Here is a 27896-nt window from a genome sequence, read left to right as displayed (position 1 = left end):
CAGGGGAAGGTGCCAGGATGGGAGGGTGGGTTGTAGGGGGGGGCGTGGACCTGACCAGGTAGTCACGGAGGGAACAGTCTTTGGGGAAGGCAGAAAGGGGTGGGGAGGGAAATATATCCCTGGTATCAATGCTGGCCAGCCAGTGATGAGCAAGTCCCACAAATGATTCAACAAAACATTGGACAAAGTGCTGAGTCACCATTATCTCTCAGAATAAATTCCAATCACTTGCTGAAACTTTATGTGAAGCTGGCCAATGTGTAGTTAGCTCATTTCTCTCCCATTTCCTACTTAGATGATGCGTGCTATAACCAGGTCTTGGAGACAATTTGTAAAAGGCAGGGTTCACAATGATTGGTGCACAGTAAGGTGGGGGGGGGGGGGGGGGGGGGGGAGTTCACAGCAAATAATAGACTTTCATCGCTGGGACCAGAGTGTCTGAGACAATAACTGGGTTACCATTGGCCGTCAGGCAAAGACACGAGAATGTGGGAACAGTCAACTCCTGACCCAGGCAAAACAACAAGTATCAAACATGCCCAGCTTCTCCCTTCACAATCCACCTCGCCACCAGCCATTTATTACGAGATCTGGAATGTGTTACTGACCAAGGCCAGAGAACAGCTGCTGGTTGAGCAGGGTGTAGCAGACAGGCTGAGCTTGTCGTAGAGCCTGTAATGCCAGATTTCTGTTGAAATTTGGGTGTAGGATATCGCAGGTATGTCCAGAGGGAGGGCTGTTACAGAGACAAATCCGGCAATTATAGAACACAAGAAACTGTCGTCCCGGGAAGTACAGCACCAATCTGTAGAGAGAGAGAGAGAGAGAGAGATTTTTACATCTCCTCACAGAACTCCACTTAGAATATCAATCTCCTCATTCACACCATTTTCTGCTCTGTGCCTTCCCCAAACCTGACAGTATTCTATGATCTGTTGCCCCTCTGGGTGCTCAGAGTGAGAACAGATTCTCCCGATCAGTGTGTACACAGTCAGCATGTCTTTCCCCTATGAGAAAGGGTCATTCACATTAAAATACAATACACTCTGATCCTGATCCACAGCCCCGAACTCCCACTCTCTTTCCTCGTATCCCTCTGGGGTGAAGAGACATTAATTCTGGATTAGTGGTGCTGGAAGAGCACAGTAGTTCAGGCAGCATCCAAGGAGTTTCGAAATCAACCTACCTTGAAGAGACATTAAGTTCATCAGCGGGCCTAAGACTAGTATTTATTTAAAAAGAGCCAAAGGTTGTAAACTTGTAGACTGAGAAAGTTTTAAATAAATATCAGCCAAAAGGATGATTAAAATATGGTTAAGAGGGAGAAACATAATGACAGAAAACTAGGTAGAAATATCTAGAAACAGCTTTTAAGAATTGCTAAAAATACATAAAAAGCAGGAGAGTATCATAGAATCCCTACAGTGTGGAAACAGGCCCTTCAGCCCAACAAGTCCACACTGACCCTCCACAGATTCCTGAGGAAGGGCCTGTGCCCGAAACGTCGAATCTCCTGTTCCCTGGATGCTGCCTGACCTGCTGTGCTGTTCCAGCAATAAAGTTTCAACCTCCACAGAGTAACCCAACCAGAGCCATTCCCCTACACTATGATCCTGTATTTATCCCTGACTAATACACCTAACCTTCACAACCCTGAACGCTACGGTCAATTTAGCATGGCCAGTTCACCTCACTCGCACATCTTTGGACTGTGGGAGGAAACCGGAGCACCCGGAGGAAACCCACACAGACACAGGGAGAATGTGCAAACTCCACACAGTCAGTCCCCCGAGGCTGGAATCGAACCTGGGTCCCTGGCGCTGTGAGGCAGCAGTGCTAACCACTGGGCCACTGTGCCGCCCCACCAAGCAGCTAAAGGACATAGATTCACTTCACGGACAAAGGCAGGAGAAATGATCATCGCAAATTAAAAATGACAGAGGCCATGAACAAATGTACTGGTCTGCTTTCTCAGTAAAAGACACACAAACATTCCAGAAGAAAATATTCCTTATCTATGGGTACTCCCCTTCTGTCTGGAACCTCCAACAACTATCCAGGCATATCCCACTGTGCCCCCTCTCCGGGTTAAGGACCAAGCCCCAAGAACCATTCTCCCTTTTACGCTGGGCTTTCCTGCATCCTCCTCATCTCTCCCATAAAGTTAGAGGCTTCCTAGAGTCCGTTGTATCCTCCCCTTCACCTCAAATTCGGCCTTCTGCTCTCTGCTGCTACCTCACAAAGGCTGGAACCAGTTACCCTCCAAAACCTCCTGCTCCCCAGGCAATGGATGTCACAACTCCACCAACTTTAAACCCAGGACAGGCAGCCTGGATGATAACCCATTTTCCTCTTTGCCCATACCTTGGTGATGGATCCTTCCAGTCTCCCTTCTTATTGGCACGTTTTGCCCGCGAAAACTCATTGGCTCTGACACTTCCGAACATCCCAAAGTGAAATCGCAGCCATAGCCTTTTGTGCTGAGGGGTCAACTGGCCTTGCCCCAAGGACAGAGCACAGCTTTCCCTAGCCTCCTCCTGCTCTTCTCTCAAGCGGCCATCTTCCATTACTTGTTGCTTGCTGGGAGAGCCCAGTGCTGGCCTCCAGGCTGGATCCGGTATCTTCTGGCCATGTGTTCTCACTAGTTTCGGACAATCAGATCCCAGTCCATGACCAGCAGATGTGAAACCCAGGAAGAGGTTTTTGCCATGCACCTGGACAAGGAGAAAGCGTTGATCTAATCAGAGACAGCATTGTGAGGGAGCATGGAGAGCCGAGTGCATCAGACAGACAGAGGTTTCAACATGGAGTTAGACAGAGTGACCACAAATCCAGCAAAATCAGAGACATTCCAAACAACAAGAGGGCAAGCACCAGATAGAGCAAACAACAGATGAAGGGAGAGTGGAACAAAGAAGGAGAGAGATCCAGGTTAGACTCTCCAGGTTATACCATGGACCAGAAACGTAACTGGACAAGCCATATAAATGTGGCTACAAGACCTGGTCAGAGGCTCGAATACTGCAGCAAGTAACTCACCTCCTGACTCCCCCAAGTCTGTCCACCATCTACAAGACACAAGTCAGGCGTGTGATGGAACTTTTGCCACTTGCCTGGATGGGTGCAGCTCCAACAACACTCAAGAAACTCAACACTATACAGGACAGAGTAGCCCTCTTGACTGACATCACACCCACAAACATTCATAGAGTCAAAGAGCTGTACAGCACGGAAACAGACCCATTGGTCCAACTCATCCATGCCAACCAGCTAACCTAACCTAATGTAGTCCCATTTGCCAACACTTGGCCCATATCCCAATAAAGCCTTTCTATTCATTTACTTGTCCAGATGCCTTTTAAATACTGTAATTGTACCAGCCTCTACCACTTCCTCTGGCAACTCATTCCTTACACACACCACACCCTGCAGGAAAAAGTTTCCACTTAGGTCCCTTTTAAATATTTCTCCTCTCACCCTAAACCTATGCCCTCTAGGCCTGGACCCCCCCACCCCAGGGAAAAGACCTGTCAAATGCCTTACTGAAGTCCATATAGATCACTGCTCTGCCCTCATCAATCCTCTTCGTTACTTTTTCGAAAAAACTCAAATCAAGTTTGAGAGACATGATTTCTCACACAAAGCCTCATTGACTATCCCTAATCAGTCCTTGCCTTTCCAAATACATGTACATCCTGTCCCTCGGGATTCCATTCAACAAATTGTCCACCACCAACGTCAGGCTCACTGGTCTATAGTCCCCTGGCTTGCCTTTACCACCCTTCTTAAACAGTGGCACCACGTTTGCCAACCTCCAGTCTTCCGGCACCTCACCTGTGACTATCGATGATACAAATATCTCAGCAAGAGGCCCAGCAATCACTTCTCTAGCTTCCCACAGAGTTCTCGGGTAGACCTGATCAGGTCCTGGGGATTTATCCACCTTTACCCGTTTCAACACATCCAGCACTTCCTCCTCTGTAATCTGGACATTTTGCAAGATGTCACCATCTATTTCCCTACAGTCTATATCTTCCATATCCTTTTCCACAGTAAATACTGATGCAAAATATTCATTTAGTATCTCCCCCACTTTCTGTGGCTCCACACAAAGGCCGCCTTGCTGATCTTTGAGGGACCCTATTCTCTCCCTAGTTACCCTTTTGTCCTTAATATATTTGTAAAAACACTTTGGATTCTCCTTAATTCTATTTGCCAAAGCTATCTCATGTCCCCGTTTTGCCCTCCTGATTTCCCTCTTAAGTATACTCCTACTTTCTTTATACTCTAAGGATTCACTCGATCTATCCTGTCTGTACCTGACATATGCTTCCTTCTTTTTCTTAACCAAACCCTCAATTTCTTTAGTCATCCAGCATTCCCTATACCTACCAGCCTTCCCTTTCACCCTAACAGGAACATACTTTCTCTGGATTCTCATTATCTCATTTCTGAAGGCTTCCCATTTTCCAGCCATCCCTTTACCTGCAAACATCTGCCTCCAATCAGCTTTTGAAAGTTCTTGCCTAATACCGTCAAAATTTGCCTTTCTCCAATTTAGAACTTCAACTTATAGATCTGGTCTATCCTTTTCCATCATTATTTTAAATCTAATAGAATTATGGTCGCTGGTCCCAAAGTGCTCCCCCACTGACACCTCTGTCACCTGCCCTGCCTTATTTCCCAAGAGTAGGTCAAGTTTGGCACCTTCTCTAGTCGGTACATCCACATACTGAATCAGAAAATTTTCTTGTACACACTTAACAAATTCCTCTCCATCTAAACCTTCAACAACATGGCAGTCCCAGTCCATGTTTGGAAAGTTAAAATCCCCTACCATAACCACCTTATTATTCTTACAGATAGCTGAGATCTCCTTACAAATTTGTTTCTCAATTTCCCTCTGACTATTCAGGGGTTTATAGTACAATCCCTATAAGATGATCATCCTTTTCTTATTTTTCAATTCCACCCAAATAACTTCCCTGGATGTATTCCCTAGGAATATCTTCCCCAAGTCCAGCCACAATGCTATCCTTTATTAAAAACACCACTCCCCCTCCTCTCTTGCTCCCCTTTCTATCAGATTAGAATAGATTCCCTACAGTGTGAAAACAGGCCCTTCAGCCGAACAAGTCTAAACAGATCCTCTGAAGTGTAACCCACCCAGACCCATTCCCCTGCATTTACCCCTGACTAATGCACCTAACACTATGGGCAATTTAGTATGGCCAATTCACCTGACCTGCACATCTTTGGATTGTGGGAGGAAACCCACACAAGACACGGGGAGAATATGAAAACTCCACACAGACATTCGCTTAAGGCTGGAATTGAATGCAGGACCCTGGTGCGGTGAGGCAGCAGTGCTAACTACCGAGCCACTGTGCAGTCCCATTTGTATCCGGGAACATTAAGCTGCCAGTCCTGCCCATCCCTGAGCCATGTTTCCATAATTGCTATGATATCGCAGTCCCATGTTCCTAACCATGCCCTGAGTTCATCTGCCTTCCCTGTTAGGCCCCTTGCATTGATATAAATGCAGTTTAATTTTTCAGTCCTACCTTGTTCTCTGCTTTGTCCCTGCCCTGACTGTTTGTCTCGCTCCCTTTCGCAACTGTACCAGTCTCAGATTGATTCTTTCCTCACTATTTCCCTGGGCGCCCCCCCACATCCCAGTCCCTCACTTTATTAGCTTAAATCCTCCTAAGCAGCTCGAGCAAATCTCCCTGCCAGTATATTAGTCTCCTTCCAAAGCAGGTGCAATCCATCCTTCTTGTACAGGTCACTTCTACCCCAGAAAGGATTCCAATGATTTAAAAATGTGAATCCTTCTCCCATACACCAGCTCCTCAGCCATGCATTTATCTGCTCTATCCTCCTATTCCTGCCCTCACTAGCTTGTGACTGACCCAGATATTACGACCTCCTTTTTAAATTATTGCCTAACTTTCTATACTCTCCCTTCAGAATCTTATCCTTTTCCTTTCCTATGTCATTGGTTCCAATGTGTACAATGACCTCCTGGTGGTCTCTCTTCCCTTTCAGAACATTCTGAATCCTCTGTGAGACATCCCTGATCCTGACCCCAGGGAGGCAGTACACCATTCTGATTTTTCGCTGTTGGCTGCGGAAATGTCTGTGCCTTTGACTACAGAGTCCCCTCTCGCAATCGATCTCTTGGAACCCAACGCACCCCATACCAGATATTTGGCTGCTCGTGCTATATTCCCCTGAGAGTCCATCATCTCCTACATTTTCCAAAATAGCATACTCATTTGAGATGGGGATAGACACATGAGGCTTCTGCACAACCTACCTCCCTCTCTTACCTAACTGTATCTGTGATTTATCTCCCTTCCTATAACTGCCATTCATCACACCCCCTTCCTCTTGTAAATTCTTCATTGTCTCTAACTGCTGCTCCAATCGATCCATGCGATTTGATAATATTCGGAATCAAAGACACTTCCTGCATTCATAATTATCAGTAATATGGAAACTCTTCCTAAACTCTCACAATGGACAGGAAGAGCACGTCGCTCTACTAAAGGCCATCTTTGCTCCTTCACAATCTACAGACCCAGAACACAGCACCATCGTTTTGCTATAAAAATAGTGTTCTGGGCTAACTTAGTATCTATGGTTTATATTTTTAAAATGTAATCAAGAGACAGATTTCAATAAACATAAAATCAAGAAAGAATCAACTCTACCCACTACTGCAGACTTACAGCAAAGTTTCACATAAAAGCTATGCATTTATCTGTCCCTGTGCTGTGAGCTCTCCCACTCGGGCTCCTCCAAGGTCAGCTGTGAATTTCGCTGTTTGTTAATTTTTCCTAGATGCAATCCGATGGCCAGATATAAATGGACTCAAACAGCAAAGGCAGTAACTGTGCAGATTCACTGCTGTGTCAGACAGTAGTGTAGGTTTCTTTCTCTCTCCCTCACTGACCATGTGGTCATTGCCTTTTGTCTGTCTTTCTCTCTTTTAAAAGTACCATTGTTTTGACATTTTTTCCCCCAAAGTTCCAAAACAATGCATATAAAACAGTAATTGCTGCTCGTGGAATTCGATGAAATCACCTCCAGCACCTAAAATACCTCAATTAAAAAGGAGCAGCTCTTACAGCCACAATTTTTCCAGTCCTCCATCTTGGATTATCCAGAATCCTTGTCACACCAATGACACTCAGTAGGAGCAGTGTACATCATCTACAAGGTGCACTGCAGCAATTCAGTGAGGCTCCTTCAGTAGCAACTTCCAAATCCACAACTACTTAAATCTAGAAGGACAAGGGTAGCAAGTAAATGGGTCACTAACACTTACAAGTTCCCCTCCAAGCCACTTAGCATCCTGACTTGGAAACATGTTCACTTTCACTGGGTCAAAATCATGAAACTCTCACTAGCAGCACTTTGGGCAGGGGGTGGTGGGGAACTACATCATTGCAGCGGTTCAAGAAGGGCAGCTCACCAACACCTTCTCAAGTGCATCTAGGACCAGGCAATAAATGCTGCCCAGCCAGCAAGACTCACAATCCCTGAGCAAATAATTTAAAAGATTAAAACAGAGGTGAGCTCAAAGTTCAAAAAGAAATAAATCATACTCACTTCACTGTGCTGCAGTTTCAGACTCACAAATTGTTGCAGGCACACTTGTTTGGTGCTACCTGAGGTTCTCTGCACAACTTTACCAACAAACGGGGATGTAACAGAGTGAAACACTCTCACTGAAGGGCCCTCCGGCATCTCCCTGATACTGGCAGCTATCACTCCTGTGTATTGTCTATAACCTGGAACAAGGTCTGGACAACAGTGACTCTATCCCACACTTCAAAGAGAAAACCTGCAAACAATTGACTAGGCACCAGAATCCAATACATTGACTTGGTTCAGGGGGCGGGACAAAGGAGGGCCAATGGGAACTGCCATAAAAGTGCAGCACCATCAGAGAGTCACTTCTGAAGGTGTGTGGTCTCCTGGTTCTCTTGTGGCTCCTCCTCCCAGAGGGTGTGGTCTCAGCATGTGCCCCCCTAGGGGTGTGGTCACCACATGGCCCATCCTCCCAGGGGCATGTGCCCCCCCTAGGGGTGTGGTCACCACATGGCCCATCCTCCCAGTGGGTGTGGTCACCAGGTGGCCCATCCTCCCAGGGGGTGTGGTCACCACATGGCCCATCCTCCCAGGGGGTGTGGTCACCACATGGCCCATCCTCCCAGGGGGTGTGGTCACCAGGTGGCTCTGCCTCTAAGGGGGTGGTGGCCTATGGCCCCCTCCTCCCAGATGCAGGAGGTGTGCTGACCTTGTTTTGATAACAACGATCATAGCAAGTCAGGCAGCATTAATGGAGAGAAAGCAAACTATCATTTCAAGTCTCGATGATTCTTCATCAGAGTATTTTTCCTTGTAGTTCCTTCTTCCTGAGAGTCCAATGGAGTACTTAGAACAGCACACACTAAAAAAAGGCTTCATCAAGGGAAGATCATGCCTGACAAATCTGTTAGAATTCTTTGAGGAGGTAATGTGCAAGTTAGACAAAGAGAAGCCAGTGAAAGTGATCTAATTGGATTTCTAGTAGGTCTTTGACAAAGTACTACACAGGAGGCTGCTCGATAAATCAGAGCCCATGATTTTAAGGGCAAGGTATTGGGATAGATAATTGGCTGACTGACAGAAAACAGAGTGGGGATAAAGGGGTCATTTTCATGATGGCAACCAGTGACTGATAGAGTTCCACAAGGGTCAGTGTTGGGACCACAACTGTTCATGTTATGTGTTAACAACCTGATGAAGGAACTGAGGGCATTGTTGCTCGATTTGTAGATTACACAAAGATAGATGGAGGGACAGGTAGTGTTGAGGGAGTGAGGAGGCAGAAGGACTTGGACAGGAGAGTTGGCAAAGAAGCGGCAGATTGAATATAGTGTGGTAATATGCAAGGTTTTACATTTTGGCAAGAAGCATTGAGGTGTAGACTATTTTAGAAATGAGGAAAGACTCTGGAAATCTGAAGCAACAAGCGACTTGGAAGACCTTGTTCAGGATTCTCTTGAGGTTAACATGCAGGTTCAGTTGACAGGAAGGCAAATGCAAAGTTTTCATTCAAGAGGGCTGGAATACAAGAGCAGATTTGTACTGCTGAGGCTGCATTAGACTCTGGTCAGATTACATTTGGAATATTGTGAGCAGATTTGGGCCCCGTCTCTGAGGAAATATGAGCAGGCATTAGAGGGGGTCCACAAGAGGTTTGCACGAGTGATCCTAGGGATGAAGTGCGTGCCATATGAGGAGTGGTTGATGTCTTTGAGTCTATATTCGGAGTTTAGAAGGGTTGGGGGTATATGATTGACATTTACGAGATATGAGAGGCGTGGATAGAGTGGATGTGGAGAAGATGTTTCCACTCGGAGGAGAGACCGGGATCCAGGGGCACCACCTCGGGGTGAAGGGGGGACTCTTTAGAACTGAGATGCAGAGGGATTTCTTAACAATTTATTCTCTTGACAGAGATAGAGGTTCTTGATCGGTTCTGGGACCAAGGGTTACAAAGATATAGCAGGTGTGACCTGGCTTTACGGTTATATCAGCTTTGATCGAATGCTAGACCAGACTCAATGGGCTGAATGGCCTCCTCCTGCAGTGATCCCATGGCCCCGCCTACCCGTGGGCGTGTTCTCCATGTGGTTGTGCCCTTCATCTGGCCCCGCCCCCATAGTGGGCGAGGTCTCCATGGGTGTGGTCTCTCCCTGGCCACGCCCACCTATGGGTGTGTTCTATCACCGGACCCGCCTTCGTATGGGGCGTGGACTCCCCGGACCCACCTCCCCGTGGGTGGGGTTTATTTATGACCCCGCCTACCCGCGTGCGCTTTATTCTTTACTCCGCCTCCGTGTCGATGCGATTTCCGTTTGGCCACGGCCCCCCCCCTGTGGGCGTGTCCTCTATGGGACACGCCCATTTATGGGTGTGGTCTCCCTTCCCCCCACCTTGGCCGTGGGCTCGTCCTGTACCCGCCTCCATGTGGGTGTGGTCACGCCATGGCTCCGCCTTCAGGTGGGTGCGGTATCTCCAGAGCCCCGCCTCCTGGCGGTGTCCCGTCTCGATGACGTTTCCCGCCCAGTCCGTTTGTCGCGTGTTGATGATGTCAGGACTGGAATGGCGATGGCGGCGATGGATGGAGAGCGGGGCCTGGGGCCTGTGGCCGGGTGTGTGCAGCAGCACCAAGCCAGCACTGTCTGCCTGATCGTACTGGGCATGGCGGGCTCGGGAAAAACCACGTTTGTTCAGGTACTGCTGACTGCGAAAGGTACAAATTAGAGCAGGAGTAGGCCATTCAGCCCCTCGGGCCTGTACCATTCCCGCCCTCTGCCCATCCCCCTCGATCCCCTCAGTCACAAGGACCACGTCCAGCTCCCTCTTTAATGTATCCAATGGACAGGCCCCAACAAATTATTGTGGGAGATAATTCCGCAGGTTTATAACTCGCTGGTGAAGAAATTCTTCCTCATCTCAGTCTATGAATGGCCCCTCGTTCTAGATTTCCCAAACTCCAGGGACATTCTTCCTGCATCCAGCCTGTCGGGGCCCTTAGGATTTTGGATATTTCTATGACATTGCCCCCCCCCCCCCCCCGTTTTTCTAAATTCAGATACAAGTCCAGTCAATTCGGTCTTTCCTCATAGATCATCCCACTATCTCAGTGATCGGTCTATGGACTCCCTCAATACAAGAACGTCCTTCCTCAGGCCGGGGAACCAAAACTGCACACAATACTCAGTAGAGAGGCAGTAAGTCTTGGTTCTCATATACCAGACACCTGATAGTGCAATGAAAGCAAACTGCTGTGGATAGTGGAAGCCTGATGCTGGATCAACTCAGCAGGTCTGGCAGCAACCATAGTATTAGTTCTGAAGAAGAGTTATATCATTAATTCTGTTTCTGTTTCCACAAAGATTGCCAGGTCTGGTATGTTTTCCAGCCTTCGTATTTGTAGCAGATGGTGGGATTACTGTGGGTGTACAGGGAGGGGTGTTGGGAGAGTGTAGGGGATGGTGGGGTTAGGTGTATAAATGTGTTGAAAGCGATTCAGTGGAGATGTACTAGATTGATGGCTGGAATGGTTGGATTTCCTAATGAGGTAAGAATCGACAGACTGGGTTTCATTCCAGTGGATTTTAAAACATGTGGTGGTGAGGGGGGTGAAGCGGTGGTAAGCAGTAGTAACATGATCAGAATGTAACTGATCCTGAATGACTTGACCCAGTGGATATGGAAATACTGATGCCTCTTTTGAGTCCGTCCAGATCTAAGGTCATTGTTTTAAAGTTAGGGTAACCCCTTTGAATGAAAGCTTTTTTGGAGCTAGTGTGATTTTGGGTCACTGGCTGGCAAGATGGCGGAGAGCGATTGGAATGTGGATATAAACCAATCAGCTATGATCATAGTGAATAGTGGTGCGGACTAGATAGACTGAATGAGCCTAAAAGTGTGGTGCTGGAAAAGCACAGCAGGTCGGGCAGCATCTGAGGAGCAGGAGAGTCAATGTTTTGGGCATGATCCCTTCTTCAGGAATGACTTGACACATTCCTGATGAAGGGCTCATGCCCGAAACATCGATTCTCTTGCTCCTTAGATGCTGCCTGACCTGCTGTGCTTTTCCAGCACCACACTTTTTGACTCTGATCACACTTGCTCCTAGATGGACTGAATGGCCAACTTCCAGTTTGTATGTTTGTGTCTGCTGTGTCTGAAGTACTTTTACAATGAATCCAGAATGAAACTCAATCGTAACATAAGAACGAGGAGCAGGAGTAGGCCGTCTGGCCCTTTGAGCCTGCTCTGCCGTTCAATAAGATCATGGCTGAGCTTTTTGTGGTCTCAGCTCCACTTACCCGCCATCTCACCATAACCCTTATTCCTTTATTGTTCAAAAATAATCTGTCTTGGCTTTAAAAACATTTACCGAAGTAACGTTAACTACTTCACTGGGCAAGGAATTCCATAAATTAGAAGACTATCCCCAAAGCACGCCGTCTTCTGAATTAGTGGAAGAAGAACTGATAATTCTGCAGAGCTTGTCTATCTAGAGAAACATTTGGAATTGGTTATTCTTTAATGTCAAAAGATAAAGAATAGAATGTTCTGGAGTCTATTGCTCTCATGTTTTGGGGATTGTGGTCATCACTAATTCCACACAACTGTCTCTGCAATATTTCAGACGCAACTTGCTCTGGAAATATGATATTGAGAAAAATAAATAGGTTTCATCCTGAACGGAACACGAGTTTCCTTTTCAGCAATTGGAGAGATCACTGGGGAAGCTCTTCCTCAGACTTCTTGTCCCCACTAATTCCCAGTACCAGAGCGTTCTCCATCGGTCTCCACTTTTAAAATTCAAGAAACTACTCCAGATCTTTCCAGAAAACGTGAAATATATCAGTTTTTCCACAGTCCTTCAAAATCTAACTCCTCTCAGACCTATTAGAAATGAAACATATAACAATATGCATCGACAAGTTAAGGACACAGACTGTATATAGTTTTCTTTGTGTAGTCTCACAAGTCTTTATACAATTGGTCTGTTACAATTAGGGCATGAGGGAAAGTGGTGAGTGAGAGTAAATGAGGGGTAAGAGGTATATATGACCAGAGAGAAATGAGGATTGACGTAAAGAGATCAGTGATTAATGAGGACAGAATGAGAAAGAGGATAAGGGTACTGAGATGTGGAGGCTTGGTGCATGTGTGGCTGCAGTTTGTGCATCAGCTGATGGACACCATGTGATTCTTTTTCCTCCTTTTTTCTGTCCTACAGAGACTGACCAGCCATCTCCACAGTAAGGGAACTCCACCTTACCTGATAAACCTGGATCCAGCGGTACATGAGATTCCTTTCCCAGCCAATATAGGTGAGGGCCCTGAATCAAGAACAGGTTTCCAATTGTGCTGGCATGTGGAAGTCTGGGGATGGGAGGGGTTGCAGAATTAGGCTGGTGCAAGGTTCTTGGGTGAGGACTGGCCTATGTATCCATTTTTCATGGGGCCAAGTCTTATGGGGTTCAGGAGCTATGTACTGTGACCTGATAGAGTTCTTTATTTTGCAGATATTCGGGACACTGTGAACTACAAGGAAGTGATGAAGCAGTATCCTTCTCGTGGGGGGGTGGTGGGTGATATCCATATAAGCAATTAGGGACTGATGGTGTGTGAAAAAGGCGAGTGTATTACTTAAGTACAGAAACATGCCATTCAGCTGAACAGGCCCATAGTGATGTTTAGATTTTGTAAGAGTCTCCTCCCACCCCTCTTTGTCTAATCTAAGTCTTATGTCATATAGTCTTAGACTCTTCGAGCTGTACAGCATGAAACAGACCCTTCAATCCAACTCGACCGTGCTGACCAGATATCCTGAATTAAACTTAGTCCCATTTGCCAGCATTTGGATCATATCTCTGTAAATCCTTCCTATTCACATACCCATCCAGATGTCTTTTAAATGTTGTAACTGTACCAATCTTCATCACTTCCTCTGGCATCTCATTCCATGCAAACACCACACTCTGCATGAAAAGGTTGCCCCTTAAGTCCCTTTTAAATCTTTCCCCCCTCACCTTAAATCTATATCCTCTAGTTTGGCCTCCGCTACACTGGGAAAAAGACATTGACTGTTTACCCTATCTATGCCCCTCATGATTTCATAAATGTCTGTAAGGTCACCCCTCAGCCTCTGATGTTCCAGGGAAAATAATCCCAGCTATTCAGCCTCTCCATATGACTCAAACCCTCCAACCCTGCCAGCGTCCTTGTAAATCTTTTCTGAACCTTCTCAAGTTTTACAACATCCTTCCTATAGCAGTGTGTGTGTGTGGGGTGTGTGTGTGTGTGGGGTGTGTGTGTGTGGGCCAGAATTGCACACAATATTCCAAAAGTGGCCTAACCAATGTCCTCTACAGCTGCAATATGAGCTCCCAACTCCTCCTCAATATATTCCTGTATTTCTTTGCACCTTATGCTTATCCACCTTCCCTTTCAATGCTTCTATCTTTCATGCCTCATCTGCTCTGTGGAAGTGTCTTCTACATTTTTACCTCAAAACGAAGAGGTCTTACAGAATTACAGCATTATTTTCCCACCGACTCTTCTGAATTATGTAATAATATCAAAAGTCTGCATCAGGTCATCCATCAGTCTTTTCCCGTCTGGAGAAAACACTCCTAGTCTCCGAGGGAGAGAGAGGAGTTGAACATGTGGATGCAGGGATGGTGCAGGAGGGAGGGTTTTATATTCCTGGATAATTGGGTCTCCTTCTTGTATAGGTGGGACCTCTACAAACAGGATAGTCTTCACCTGAACCAGAGGGGTACCAATATCTTGACGGGGGGAGATTTGCTGATGTTCTTCCAGTTGGTTTAACTAATTTAGCAGGGGAATGGGGACCGAAATTGTAGTTCAAGAAAAGGGGAGGTTGAGAGTAGTGAAGTCAGAACTAAGATTTCAAGATCGCAAGAAGGCACCGGCAAGTAAGAATTAGTTTGAAGTGTGTCTACTTCAACTCCAGGGGCATCCGGAATAAAGTGAGTAAACTTGCAGCGTGGGTTGGTACCTGAGGCATCGATGTTGTAGCCATTGGCCGTTTTCATTGCGGAGACAGGGATAGAGCAGGGACAGGAATGGTTATTGCAGATTCCGGGATTTAGAGGTTTCAGTAAGAACAGAGAAGATGGTAAAAGAACGGGGGGTGTAGTATTGTTAGTCAAGGACAATATTATGGTGGCCAAGATCGCAAGAAGGCACCGGCAAGTAAGAATTACTTTTAAGTGTGTCTACTTCAACTCCAGGGCAACCGGAATAAAGTGAGTGAACTTGCAGCGTGGGTTGGTACCTGAGGCATCGATGTTGTGGCCATTGGCCGTTTTCATTGCGGAGACAGGGATAGAGCAGGGACAGGAATGGTTATTGCAGATTCCGGGATTTAGAGGTTTCAGTAAGAACAGAGAAGATCGTAAAAGAACGGGAGGTGTAGTATTGTTAGTCAAGGACAATATTATGTGGCAGAAAGGATGTTTGAGGACTTGTCTACTGAGGTAGTATGGACTGAGGTTAGAAACAGAAAAGGAGAGGTCACCCTGTTGGGAGTTTTCTATAGGCCTCCAAATCATTCCAGGGATGTAGAGGAAAGGGTAGCAAAGATAATTCTGAATAGGAGCGAGAGTAACAGGGTAGTTGTTATGGGGGCCTTTATCCTTCTAGATATTGACTGGAAATACTATTGTTTGAGTACTTGAGATGGGTCGGTTTTTGTCCAATATGTGCAGGAGGGTTTTCTGACACAGTATGTAGACAGGTCTACAAGGGGCCATGCCATATTGGAGTTGGTACTAGGGAATGAACCTGGCCAGGTGTTAGATTTGGAAGTAGGTGAGCACTTTGGTGATAGTGACCACAATTCGATTATGTTTACTTTAGTGATGGAAAGAGATAGGTATCTACAGCGGGGCAAGAGTTATAGCTGGAGTAAAAGCAATTATGATGCGTTTAGGTATCATTTAGGATGCATAGGATGGGGAAGGAAACTGCAGGGGATCGGCACAGTTGAAATATGGAGCTTATTCAAGGACCAACTACTGGATGCCCTTGAAAAGTATGTACCAGTCAGGCAGGGAGGAAGCTGTCAACGCGGGAGCTATGATTTACTTAGGAAGTTGAATCTCTTGTCAAGAGGAAGAAGGAGGCTTATTCTAGGATGAGACGTGATGGCTCAGTTCGGGCGCTTCAGAGTTACAAGTTAAGCAGGAAAGACCTAAAGAGAGAACTAAGAAGAGCCAGGAGGGGATATGAGAAGTTGTTGGCGATAAGATCAAGCAAAACCCTAAGGTTTTGTATAGTTATATCAGGAATAAAAGCGTGACTAGAGAAAGATTAGGGCCAATCAAAGGACAGCAGTGGGAAATTGTGTATGGTGTTCGAGGAGATGGGGAAGTACTAAATAAATGCTTTTTGTCAGTATTCACACTGGAAAAGAACAATGTGGTCGAGGAGAATACAGAGATACAGGCTACTAGACTAGATGGGATTGAGGTTCACAAGGAAGAGTTAGCAATTCTGGAAAGTGTAAAAATAGATAAGTCCCTTGGGCCGGATGGGATTTATCCTAGGACTCTCTGGGAAGCCAGGGAGGAATTTGCTGAGCCTTTGGCTTTGATCTTTATGTCATCACTGTCTACAGGAATAGTGCCAGGAGACTGGAGGATAGCAAATGTTCCCTTGTTCAAGCAGGGGATTAGAGACAACCCTGGTAATTATAGATCAGTGAGCTTTACTTTGGTTGTGGGTCAAGTGTTGCGAAGGATCATAAGAGACAGGATTTGTAATCATCTAGAAAGGAATAAGTCAATTTGGGATAGTCAACACGGTTTTGTGAAGGGTAGGTCGTGCATCACAAACCCTTATTGAGTTCTTTGAGATGGTGACCTGACAGGTGGATGAGGGTAAAGGGGTTGATGTGGTGTATATGGGTTTCAGTAAGGCATTTGATAAGGTTCCCCACAGTAGGCTATTGCACAAAATATAGACGCATGGGATTGAGGGTGATTAGCAGTTTGGATCAGAAATTGGCTAGTTCAAAGAAAACAGAGGGTGGTGGTTGATGGGAAATGTTCATCCTGGAGTTCAGTTACTAGTGGGGTACTGCAAGGATCTGTTCTGGGGCCACTGCAGTTTGTCATTTATAAAAATGACCTGGATGAGGGCACAGGAGGATGGGTTAGTAAATTTGCGGAATAAGGTCGGTGGAGTTGTGGATAGTGACGAAGGATGTTGTAGGTTACACAGGGACATCGATAAGCTGCAGAGCTGGGCTGAGAGGTGGCAAATGGAGTTTAATGCAGACACGTGTGAAGTGATTCACTCTGGAAGGATAAACAGGAATAAAGAGTACTGGGCTGATGGTAAGATTCTTGGTAGTGTAGATGAGCGAGAGTTCTTGGTGTCCAGGTACATAGATCCCTGAAAGTTGCCACCCAGATTGATAGGGTTGTTAAGAAGGCATACGGTATGTTAGCTTTTATTGGTAGAGAGATTGACATTCGGAGCCTTGAGGTCATGCTACAGCTGTACAAAACACTGGTGCGGCCACACTTGGAGTATTGCGTACAGTTTGGGTCACAGCATTATAGGAAAGATGTGGAAACTATGGAAAGGGTACAGAGGAGATTTACTAAGATGTTGACTGGTATGGAGGGGCAGTCTTATGAGGAAAGGCTGAGAGACCTGAGGCTGTTATCGTTAGAGAGAAGAAGGTTGAGAGGGGAGTTAATTGAGACATATAATCAGAGGATTAGGTAGGGTGGACAGTGAGAGCCTTTTTCTTTGGATGGCGATGACTAGCACAAGGGACATAGCTTTAAATTGAGGGGTGATAGATGTAAGAAAGATATCAGAGGTAGTTTCTTTATTCAGAGTGTAGTAGGGGCATGGAACACCCTGCCTGCAACAGTCGTAGAGTCACCAGGTTTCAGGGCATTTAAATGGACATTGGATAGACATATGGATGAAAATGGAATAATCTAGGTTAGGTGAGCTTCAGATTGGTTTCATAGGATGACGTAATGTGGAGGGCCGAAGGGCCTGTACTGCGCTGTAATGCTCTGTTCTATGAGGAGCATGGGTACGTTGAATAGTCAGGGTCATTTCCCCAGTGGAGAGGAGTCCAAAGTTAAAGGGCCTAGGTTTTTAGATGCTGGTGGGGGGGAATAATTTAAAAGGGACCTCAGAGGCAGGTTTTCTTGCAGAGGGTGGTGTGTATGGAATGAGTTGCCAGAGCATCTGGTGGAGGCTGGCAGAGTTACAATGTTTAAAAGGCATCTGGATGGGAATATGAATCGGAAGGGTTTAGAGGGATATGGGCCAAGTGCTGGCAAATGGGTCTCGATTAATTTAGCATGGTCAGCATGGCCAAGTTCCACCAAAGAGTTTGTACTATGCTGGACATCTCTCTGACCTGCACCACACTTCCAAACAGTGCTCTCCAGACCCTAACAACTCACTGAATGAATATGTTCTTTCCTATATTGTGCTTAGTTCTTTTGCAAATCAGTTTTATTCTGTGTCCACTTATTCTTGATCCTTGACAAGTGAGAGCAATTTCTCCCCATCCATTCTCTCCAGCCTTCACATCGTTTTGCAAACTTTTATTAAATCTTCTCTTGGCAAAAACAATCCCATCCTTTCTGATCTCAGCTCATAACTAAAGTCTGTTATTCCTGAAACCAGTCTCTGCTGCACTTTCTCCAATGTGTTGATATCCTTCCTCTGAAGTGTTCAGGACTGAGGTCTGAGGCAAGAGCAACATCACTTTGTTATATACAGTTGTGAATAAAACCTAGAACACTGTATACATTATTAACTGCTCCCACTTTCTGGTTTTATCCCTCAGGAAATCAACTTCAGTGCTTTAGTTATCCTCTTTTATGTGAGTGGGCAAGTGTATAACTGATGAACTATTATGTGGGTAAATGTGAAGGTAGCAAAAACAGGAAGGCAGATTATTTGAGTGATGATAGGTTGGGAAAGGAGGAGGTGCAATGAGACCTAGGTGTTCCTGGACACTAGTCACTGAAAGTAAATGTGTAACATGCAGTGAAGAAAGCAGATGGTGTGTTGACCTTCATAGCAAGAGGATTCGAGTACAGGCGCAGGCATGTCTTGGTGAGACCACACCTGGAGTATTATGTGCAGGTTTGGTCTCCCGTCCTCAGGAAGGATGTTCTGCTATAAGCAGAGGTACACCAGATTGGTTCCTGGGGTTATGTCTGAAGAGAGATTGGATCTATTAGGACTATGTTGCAGAGAGCAGTAGTAGGGCGTGGAACGCACTGCCTGCAACAGTAGTAGACTCGCCAACTTTAAGGGCATTTAAATGGTCATTGGATAGACGTATGATGAGAATAGTATAGGTTAGATGGACTTCACATTGGTTCCACAGGTCGACGCAACAGCAAGGGTCAAAGGCCTGTACTGCGCTGTAATCTTCTATGTTCACTGAAGTTTAGTAGAATGAGGAGGGATCTCATTGAAAGGTATAAACCTGTTAAAGGATTAAATAGGGCAGATGCAGAAAGGATGTTTGCAATGACTGGGAAGTCCAGAACCAGGCTCTAAGGATAATGGGCAGATGTTTATCACTGAGGTGAGCACCCAGACTGAGCCTGTAGAATTCTCTGCCACAGTTCAGCCCAAGATGTGGAATATTTTCAAGAAGGAAACTGATATAGTTCTTATGGTTAAACGGATCAAATGGTATGGGGACAAAATATGATGGAGTAGGTTTGAAGGGCCAAAGGCCAACTCCTGCTGTAAGTTTTGATGTTTCTACGTTTATATCCGTGTGCGTTCTCCGCCTGTCTGTTCTTGATCAAGCAGCTGATTTGTTTCCCTGAACTGCAGCTCCAGGTATGGCCTTGGACCCAATGGTGGCATCGTAACCGCTTTAAACCTGTTCGCTACACGTTTTGATCAGGTGAGAGCCTATTGGTTGTGGGGAGGGATGGAGGGAGAGTGTTCATTTTAGGATCTACAACTCCGCTGCTTCTGCCTGATCATTGGGGCCCTGACCCCTGTCCGAGCCTTCCTATCACCCGGCTAGATGATGTTCTAGTTGTTGAATTTACTAAACTGTGGTGTTGAAATTTCCTGAAGGGTTTTGTGTGTTTTGTTGTTGATGCTATCCCTCTTCACTCTCTGGTACAGGTTATGAAATTTATTGAGAAGAGACAACAGGACTGTCGGTGAGTGAATTTTGTCGTAAACTGGGAGGCCATTTGAGCCATTACCTGGAACTCCACATTAGCTTTTCAGTTTCTCTCTTTGAAATGATGTTACAATCTCTGCCTTATCCATCCTAAACTTCAAATATTCTCAATTATAATGCCTCACATTCTTTAGATTGTTGTGTGGGGATGTCGGTAAAGTGTTTGTTGCCACACTGGAATGTAACAGAAATTTAGACAGAGAACTAAATCGAACAAATAAATAATGGAGCAATATCACGACTGCAATGCAGTGAGATTAGGGCCCATGACAAGGTTGTAGGCTACAAACAGGCAAAATCAAAGACACAGGTGATTTGGGACAAATTCATTGTGTTGAAAAGTTAAATAAGTCAATGTGTGTGTACACTAATGTGTAAACGTCAAATCCATGAGGTTAGGCCGAATTCTCTAGTCCTGAAAAAGAAATGAGGAATGGGTAGGAGTATTTAATTAGGTGAGAGTTGAAAATTCAGTAGCTCAGTGCAGGGTAAACCTTTGCAATGATGTTCTCTAACCTTTAGAAAGCATACTGACCTTCCGACTGCAGATATTGGGAAGCCCATCTGCATGTATTTGCATCTCATTAAAAACACAACTTAGAACATTGAACATTACAGCGTGGTGCAGGTCCTTCGGCCATCGATGTTGCACCGATCTGTGGAACCAGTCAGAAGCCCATCTCACTTGCACAATTCCATTCTCATCCATATGTTTGTCCAATGACCATTTAAATGCCCTTAAAGTTGGCGGGAGTGTGGTGCTGGAAAAGCACAACAGGTCAGGCAGCAGCCGAGGAGCAGGAGCATTGACATTTCAGAAAACAGCTGATGAAGGGCTTTTGCCCGAAATGTCGATTCTCCTGCTCCTCAGATGCTGCCTGACCTACTGTGCTTTTCCAGCACCACATTTTCAACTCTAATCTCTAGCATCTGCAGTCCTCACTTTCGCCTTAAAGTTACCAAGTCTACTGCTGTTGCAACTTGCTGGTAATAAGTTACTCTGCTAATTAAGTTCACTCAATTGTGAATTACGTGCCTTCACAAACCTGACTATCTGTTTCTAAATAGCCTCCGCCTGCCGAGCTCCACTTCTCCCTGGTCTTCAGAGTGAATACCTGTTGCTTTGCTTTTATTGTGGTGTAGCTTTAAGTCAAGGTTAATTTTGAATTGTGTAGGCTGTGCAAGTGGAGCGAAAATGATACACAGCAAGATCACCTTATAGAAGTTTATAAAATCATGAGGGGCATGGATAAATAGACAAGGTCTATAAATAGACAAGCGCTGTCTGTCCAAGGCTAGAAGAGTAGACATTCCTGCACATTCCATATCTGCCCTGGGTCGTACAGGCAGGGTGCATCACAAAGAGCTGAGTGTTATGGCACTGTCGGACATTAACTCCTGATGATGTGAATAGTGGTTCTGAGTGACAAAAACTACAATCATCAGGCACGGGGAAGAGTTGGAGGTACAGTGGGAATTGTATGGTCATGGTCAGGGCTTATATAACCTCAGAGCAGGTCACCTAGAGAGTGGGAGAATTCTAGGTCAGGAGGGGACTGGGACCTCTTGCTTAGTGCTTGGGCACAAAGGATGGGATTAGTGAAAATGGAGGAAGGTTCCAGAGAAATGGTAACATGGATCACAAGGTGGTGTGGGTGAATGCTGATTTAGGGTAGAAGGAGAGAGAAGTGAGAAAGTGATACATCTGAGCTTTCGATATTCTCCTGAGAAAGCCGAGGTGCTGGCAAATAAGCAATACAGAAAGCAGGAGAACAGTTTTTTTTTGGTGAGCCAAGCTAATGTTTAGAATCTTTATCTGTCTGAAGAGATATTTTATTGAGTCCAATGGATAAAGAGTCTTGTACGGCTAATGAATCAGCATTGCTTCAGAACACAAGGACTGCAGATGCTGGAGATCAGAGTGAAAGAGTGTGGTGCTGGAAAAGCACAGCAGGTCAGGCAGCATCCGAGGATCAGGAAAATTGGTGTTTTGAGCATAAGCTCTTCATCAGGAATTGCATTTCATGGCCCAGTACTGGGCCCTGTGGCAAACCACACATGAGATCATGCCAGCCTGAAAAAGACCCATTTTATATAAGTGTTAAGGACCTCATGTGGCAAAGGTTTCCCAGCTGAAAGTTTGTAAGTGATGGGGTCAGCTTGGCAGCAGATCTGTGAATACCATCGGGGTTGTTTTTCATCCTCGCTGTAGAGATCCTCACTGTTGTGTCCAGGAAGATGCATGGACATGCTTCACGTATCCCAGCATTTCCCATTGTCTCCGTGCTGTGATTGTTTTGCTGAAATAGTTGTCCTGTGAGATGACAGGGATAGACCTCGGCATGATATACCTGTTGGATGAGGAGGTGGCCAGGAGAGGCCGCCTAAATGAAGGGCTTAGTGTGGCATCATGGAGCAGGTATGGAGGACACAACTGAAAGACAATTACACCTGTATGGATCAATCAACTGTATTTGCAGATCTACTGAAACTGATAATACTATAAAAGAGAACAACTCCACACTCCTGGTTATACTGCAGATGAAAAGGGAAAAGGGCAGAAGGATAAGGGAGCAGCCAGAGCAGACGCAGATTGAGCCTGCAGAGGCTCAGGATCGAAGTAAGCAGGAGCCAGAATCACATTGCGCATTGGTCAGAAACAGAGTCTAAATGATGCTACAGCCAACTCTACTAGCCAATACAATGCAGAAGGTGCACTAAGATATTTCAGTGGGTTGTGTTCTACCAATGGCAACTGCTGGATGAGGGCATGCAACTGCAGGAATTCTGAGACAATCCGGTGCCTGGTGCCTTGACATTATCCACAGTCCTGAACTTAAGGCTTGTCACAGGCTCCGCTGAGAACCTCTGTGGACTCACTGCCAGCTATTCAAGTGCATACAGGAGGTCACTGATATTCTCCTCTGAAGAGCCCAGGGGTTTGTAAGGGTTCCCATGGATGCAGAGACCACGGCAGTGTTGTTTCCCACAGGTGCAAAATACAGTAGGTAGCTCTCACTACCATTAGAATGCCTTGGGAATTGCAACTGTCTTCTTCAATAGAATTTCTGTAACATACAACTAATGTGTGACCACGCCATTCCAAATACTCCAGCTTCTCACAATATCCAGGGAATTCTCAAGGCTCCTACATTCCGGAGTGCTCAAGTGGCTGTAATCTCACTTCCAGCTGGTTACTGGAAGGTGAAGACTACACCATGAAGCCCTGACACAAATGGTGTCATCAGACTGCTGCTAAAGAGAGGGAGAACATTGTACATGCTTCCACAAAGGTCAGCATTGAAATGGTGATAGAACTGCTCAAACTGAGCTTCAGGTGATTAGCCCTCTTAGGTGGTGCACTCCAGTAAACACCAGAAACAAAAGAGGCTTTTGTGGTACAGTAGTAATGCCCTAACTTCTAAACCAGGAAATCTTATTCAAGTCCCATCTGCTCCAAAGGTGTGTAACAGAATCTCTGGACCAGTTGGTTAGAAAATATCCTGTACCAGAAGAAATAATCACACCATTGTAGTGTGCTACACCCGCCACAGCTTCATTCAACAAGAAGAGAACATCTTTAGAGACAGAAATTGGGGATCAAGAGATTTCCCCTAATAATGAAGGGGAAGTAGATGGTGGAGTTAGCTTACAGACATAATTCTTGCAATGGTCAGACGCAGCAGATGAAAACCTACTACAAACAGATTCCAAGTGGAGTGATATACAGATACCAATTTCTTAAAACCTGCTCCCTGGGAAACTGTGTTTTATTTTCTATTCATGATCATTGAATTCCTACAGTGCGAAATCAGGCCATTAGGCCCACCGAGTCCACACTGACCCCCTGAAAAGCATCCCACCCACACCCAGCACCTCCACTATATCCCTCTAACCTTATAGTTCTCATAATTAACCCACCTAGTCTACTCATCCCTGGACACTATGGGCAATTCAGGATGGCCAATCAACCTAATCTGCACTACTTTGGACTATGGAGGAAACGGACCACCCAGAGGAAACCCACAGAATATGCAAACTTCACACAAACAGTCACCCGAGGCTGGAATCGAAACTGGGCCTCTGATGCTGTGAGGCAGCAGTGCAAACCACTGAGCCACCGTGCCCCCTCTGTGCATCATGATGTGCTGTGGACCAGCTCTTGTTTCAGAATACCTGTATCCTTATTATTCTGCTATTGTATGTTTATAAGGACACTCTCAAAGTGTCATGGGGAATATGTCGAACGGCTCACAGACACTTTCAGAGGATATAGTGAGGACATTTAGATGGATACTGGACTGTGAGAAAGTGTTTGGAACTCATATCGAGCTGTGGTGACAGTGAGGCCATGGCATTAATTTGGGACCTGAGGGTGTAAGGCCAAAAAGAGCATCAAAGGCTGTATGGCCTCCAGTGGAGCGATCACTGACCTTCGCTAATTCAGTCTCAACAGTCAGCTGGGTTTTAGATTGATAGAGGGATATAAAGAGTGGGATTAGCTTTGATGAAAGCAGAGAGTGGGGTAAAAGGGTCCTTTTCAGGATGGTAGCTGGGGTCAACTGGTGTTCCACAAGGCTGAGTGTTGGGACCACATCTTTTCATGTATATATTTATGATCTAGATGAAGGAACTGAGGGCATTCTGGCTAGGTTTGCAGATGATACAAAGATAGGTAAAGGGGACAGATAGCGTTGAGAGGGTGGGGAGGCTGCAGGAGGATTTGGACAGGTTAGGAGAGTGGGCAAAGAAGTGGCAGATGGAGTACAACGTGGGAAAGTGTGAGGTGATGCACTTTGGTAGGAGGAGTAGAGGAATGGGCTATTTTCTAAATGGGGAGAAAATTCAGAAGTCTGAAGTGCAAAGAGACTTGGGAGTTCTAGTCCAGGATTCTCTCAAGGTAAACTTGGAGTTTGAGTCAGTGGTTAGGAAGGCAAATGGAATGAAGGCATTTATTTTGAAAGGACTAGAGAAAAAAAGCGGGGATGTACTTCTGAGACTCTGTAAGACTCCGGTCAGACCACATTTGGAGTATTGTGTGCAGTTTTGGGTCCCTTATCTCAGGAACGATGTCCTGGCCTTGGAGCATGTTCAGAGGAGGTTCGCGAGAATGGTCCCAGGAATGAAAGGCTTAACATATCAGCAATGTTTGAAGACTCTGGGTTTATACACAGCGGAGTTTAGAAGGGTGAGGTGGGGGGGGTGAAATTGAAGGATATTGGCCAAAATTTGGCAGATAGAGTAATGACATGGATAAGTGTGAGGTTATCAAATTTGATTGGAAGAATAAAGAAGGAACTTATTATCTAAATGGAGAGAAACTTCAAAATGCTTTGGTGCAGAGGGGTCAGGGTGTTCTTGTGGATGCATCACAGCAAACTATGCAGGTCCAGCAAATAATAAGGAAGGCAGCTATAATTTTGGCATGTATTGCTCAAGGAAGAAGTATCAAAGCAGTGAAGTGTTGTTGCAACTGTACAAGCTGTTGGTGAAATTGCGTCAGGATACTGTGTATTGTTCTAGTCCCTTTAATTGAGGAAGAATGTAACTTCATTGGAGACAGTTCAGCGAAAGTTCATGAGATTAATTCCAGAGATGAAAGGGTTTGTTTTATGAAGAGACATTGAACATTTAGGCCTGTACTTGTTAGAGTTCAGAATGATGAGAAGAGATTTAATTGAGGTGTATAACTGTTAAAGGACGTTGACATAGTGGATGTAGAGAGGGTGTTTCCCCTTGTTGGACAATCTGGAACAGATTTAGATGAAGAGGTGGCAGATTTAAAATGGAGATGAAGAGGAATTATTTCTCTTAAAAGGTCATAAATCTGTGGAATTCACTATCCCAGAGTAAATTGGAGGAGATGGACAGATTATTTGTTGATAACAGGTTAAATAATTTAAGTGAGTAGGCAGGAAGGTTGAGGCTGAGATGAGATCAGACATGATTGTATTAAATGGCTGAGCAGCCTTGAGGGCTTGAATTGCCCACCTCTCCTTGTTCTTATGTTCTGATGTTTCCAGCATTTTCTGCTTTTATTTCAGAAGTCAATTCCCAACTTTATTTGATTAACATTTCCTGACAGTAGCTCCAAACAAAGATGTAACAGAAATCCTTGCCTTTATAAATAGACCAGAAGTATGAAAGATGAGGATTTATCTCCAGCTGGGGTATTGTTCTGGGCAGTGAAGGATTGAACTGAAACCTCATCTTCATACATTGTTAAACTTTTATTCAAAGGTGCATTATTTTGTTCTTTTGTGCCATGTGGATATTCTGGCAAGGCCAGTGTTTGTTGTCCACCCCCAGCTGCCCTTCAACTGAGGAGAGGGACATGACTGAGGGACATGTGTGATGTCAGGGACTAGACCTGGGATTGCTCTCCTTTGATTAATTAGGGGGTGTTGTCCCCTCATTTCTTTCAGGTTTGTTCTGATAGATACTCCTGGACAGATTGAAGTATTTACCTGGTCAGCTTCTGGAACCATCATCACAGAAGCTTTGGTAAGTATTAAAACATGGCGTGGAATTTGTGGATCACGTCAGCTCTTGTCCAACCAGTGGTACCATTTGTCCACAGCCCAATACATATAAATGTGCTGTACCCCTATCCTGGGAGTGTTTGATGGAGACAGTATCGATGAGTTTTGCCATTCCCCTGTGCTGTGAGGAGGGATTTCTTCTGAGGGTTGTGGGTCTTTGGAACTCCTTGCCACAGAGAACTGTGGGGACAGAGTCCTTGTATTCTTAAGGCTGAGATAATTTCTTGATCAATAGGGGAATCAAGGTCATGAGCAGGAAAGACGTGAGGAGTGTTAGATCAAGCATGATCCTATTGAATGGTGGAGTCAGGGTCATGGAGCCAATCAGCCTACTCCTGTTCCTATTCCTTATGGTTTCATGGACCTGTGTATCCTTATGCATCAGTTACTGAAGGTAAATGTGATAGGGGAGTCCAGAACTGGGGTGGGTCACAGTTTATGGAAATGGGTTTGACCATTTAGGGCTGAAAGGTGGAGAGATTTCTTCACCCAGAGAGCGTGATCTTGTGGAATTCTCTGCCACAGACAGCTGTCAAGGCCACACCAATTTCAAAAAGGAATTTGATATAAGCACTTGGGATAAAGGAATCCAAAGAGGATAGAGAGAAAGCAGGAACAGGCTATTGAGTTAGATGGATTCTGGATCAGTGGTGCTGGAAGAGCACAGCAATTCAGGCAGCATCTGAAAAGCTTTGAAATCGACGTTTCGGGCAAAAGCCCTTCATCTGCAGTCATTGTTTTTACCTCGCTGATGGTTTACAGTTCAATTCACTGAGATCCTGTGCAATCCAGCACCACTGATCCAGAATCTGGTTTCCAGCATCTGCAGTCATTGTTTTTACCTTATTGAGTTAGATGAGCAGCCATCCTCAAAATGAATGGAGAAGCAGGATCGAAGGACTGAATGACCTACTTGTCATAATTTCTGTGTTTCTGTGAACACTCTTTCCTCTGTGTCCACTCTCCCAAAAACATGAATAATGTTTCTAGCTTGCCCTTAGCTGTTTGTTCAAGAAGAGACCCTACCTAACCATCTATTTCTGAGATGTATAACTTTGCATTTTTGATATTGTCCTTTTAATTAATCTTTTAATGATTTTGTAACCAGAACATTATGGTCTAAACAAGATTCGATGCATAACCTTCCTACTTTTAAATTCCATACCTTTAGAAATAAAGCCGAAGGCTTTGTTTGCTTTCTTAATGGCTTTGCTAATCTGTGCTGCACCATCCAGTGATTTGGATCTGCAATGCCTCCGTTCCTGTACTCCAGCTGGACTTGCAACATCTAAATAATGCATCAATTCCCTAAGATGTATACCACACATTTATGTGTTGGAAAGTATTTACCAATTATTTTTCCATTCTTGAAGTTTATTAATGTCCTCCTGTAATTTGATATGATGCTTTTGTAGTTGACAGCGAAGGGGGTTACCTCAGATTACAACAGGATCTGGACCAGATGGGCCAATGGGCTGAGAAGTGGCAGATGGAGTTTAATTCAGATAAATGCGAAGTGCTGCAGTTTGGGAAAGCAAATC

The 27896-nt window shown here is 45.2% G+C and overlaps 2 protein-coding genes across 2 annotated transcripts in view; one reads left to right on the top strand and one right to left on the bottom strand.

The window, feature by feature from the left end:
* LOC122553188 (endonuclease 8-like 2) overlaps window positions 1-7943 on the bottom strand; it is a 12244-nt gene extending 4301 nt beyond the window's left edge. Inside the window, exons 1-3 of the mRNA XM_043696784.1 lie at window positions 7618-7943; window positions 2365-2714; window positions 609-805 (exon numbers count right to left, since the gene is read on the bottom strand). Of these exons, the coding sequence (XP_043552719.1) occupies window positions 609-805; window positions 2365-2714; window positions 7618-7755 (685 nt within the window). The 5' untranslated portion in view covers window positions 7756-7943. The remainder of the gene's footprint in view (window positions 1-608; window positions 806-2364; window positions 2715-7617) is intronic.
* Window positions 7944-10129: 2186 nt separating this feature from the next.
* Window positions 10130-27896, top strand: part of gpn1 (GPN-loop GTPase 1) — a 43196-nt gene continuing 25429 nt past the window's right edge. Inside the window, exons 1-6 of the mRNA XM_043695201.1 lie at window positions 10130-10293; window positions 12821-12914; window positions 13110-13149; window positions 19456-19522; window positions 19753-19790; window positions 26239-26317. Of these exons, the coding sequence (XP_043551136.1) occupies window positions 10162-10293; window positions 12821-12914; window positions 13110-13149; window positions 19456-19522; window positions 19753-19790; window positions 26239-26317 (450 nt within the window). The 5' untranslated portion in view covers window positions 10130-10161. The remainder of the gene's footprint in view (window positions 10294-12820; window positions 12915-13109; window positions 13150-19455; window positions 19523-19752; window positions 19791-26238; window positions 26318-27896) is intronic.

This window comes from Chiloscyllium plagiosum, chromosome 9 (genome assembly GCF_004010195.1).
Source record: "Chiloscyllium plagiosum isolate BGI_BamShark_2017 chromosome 9, ASM401019v2, whole genome shotgun sequence".
Classification (NCBI taxonomy): domain Eukaryota; kingdom Metazoa; phylum Chordata; class Chondrichthyes; order Orectolobiformes; family Hemiscylliidae; genus Chiloscyllium; species Chiloscyllium plagiosum.
This window is presented reverse-complemented; position numbering and strand designations above follow the sequence as displayed.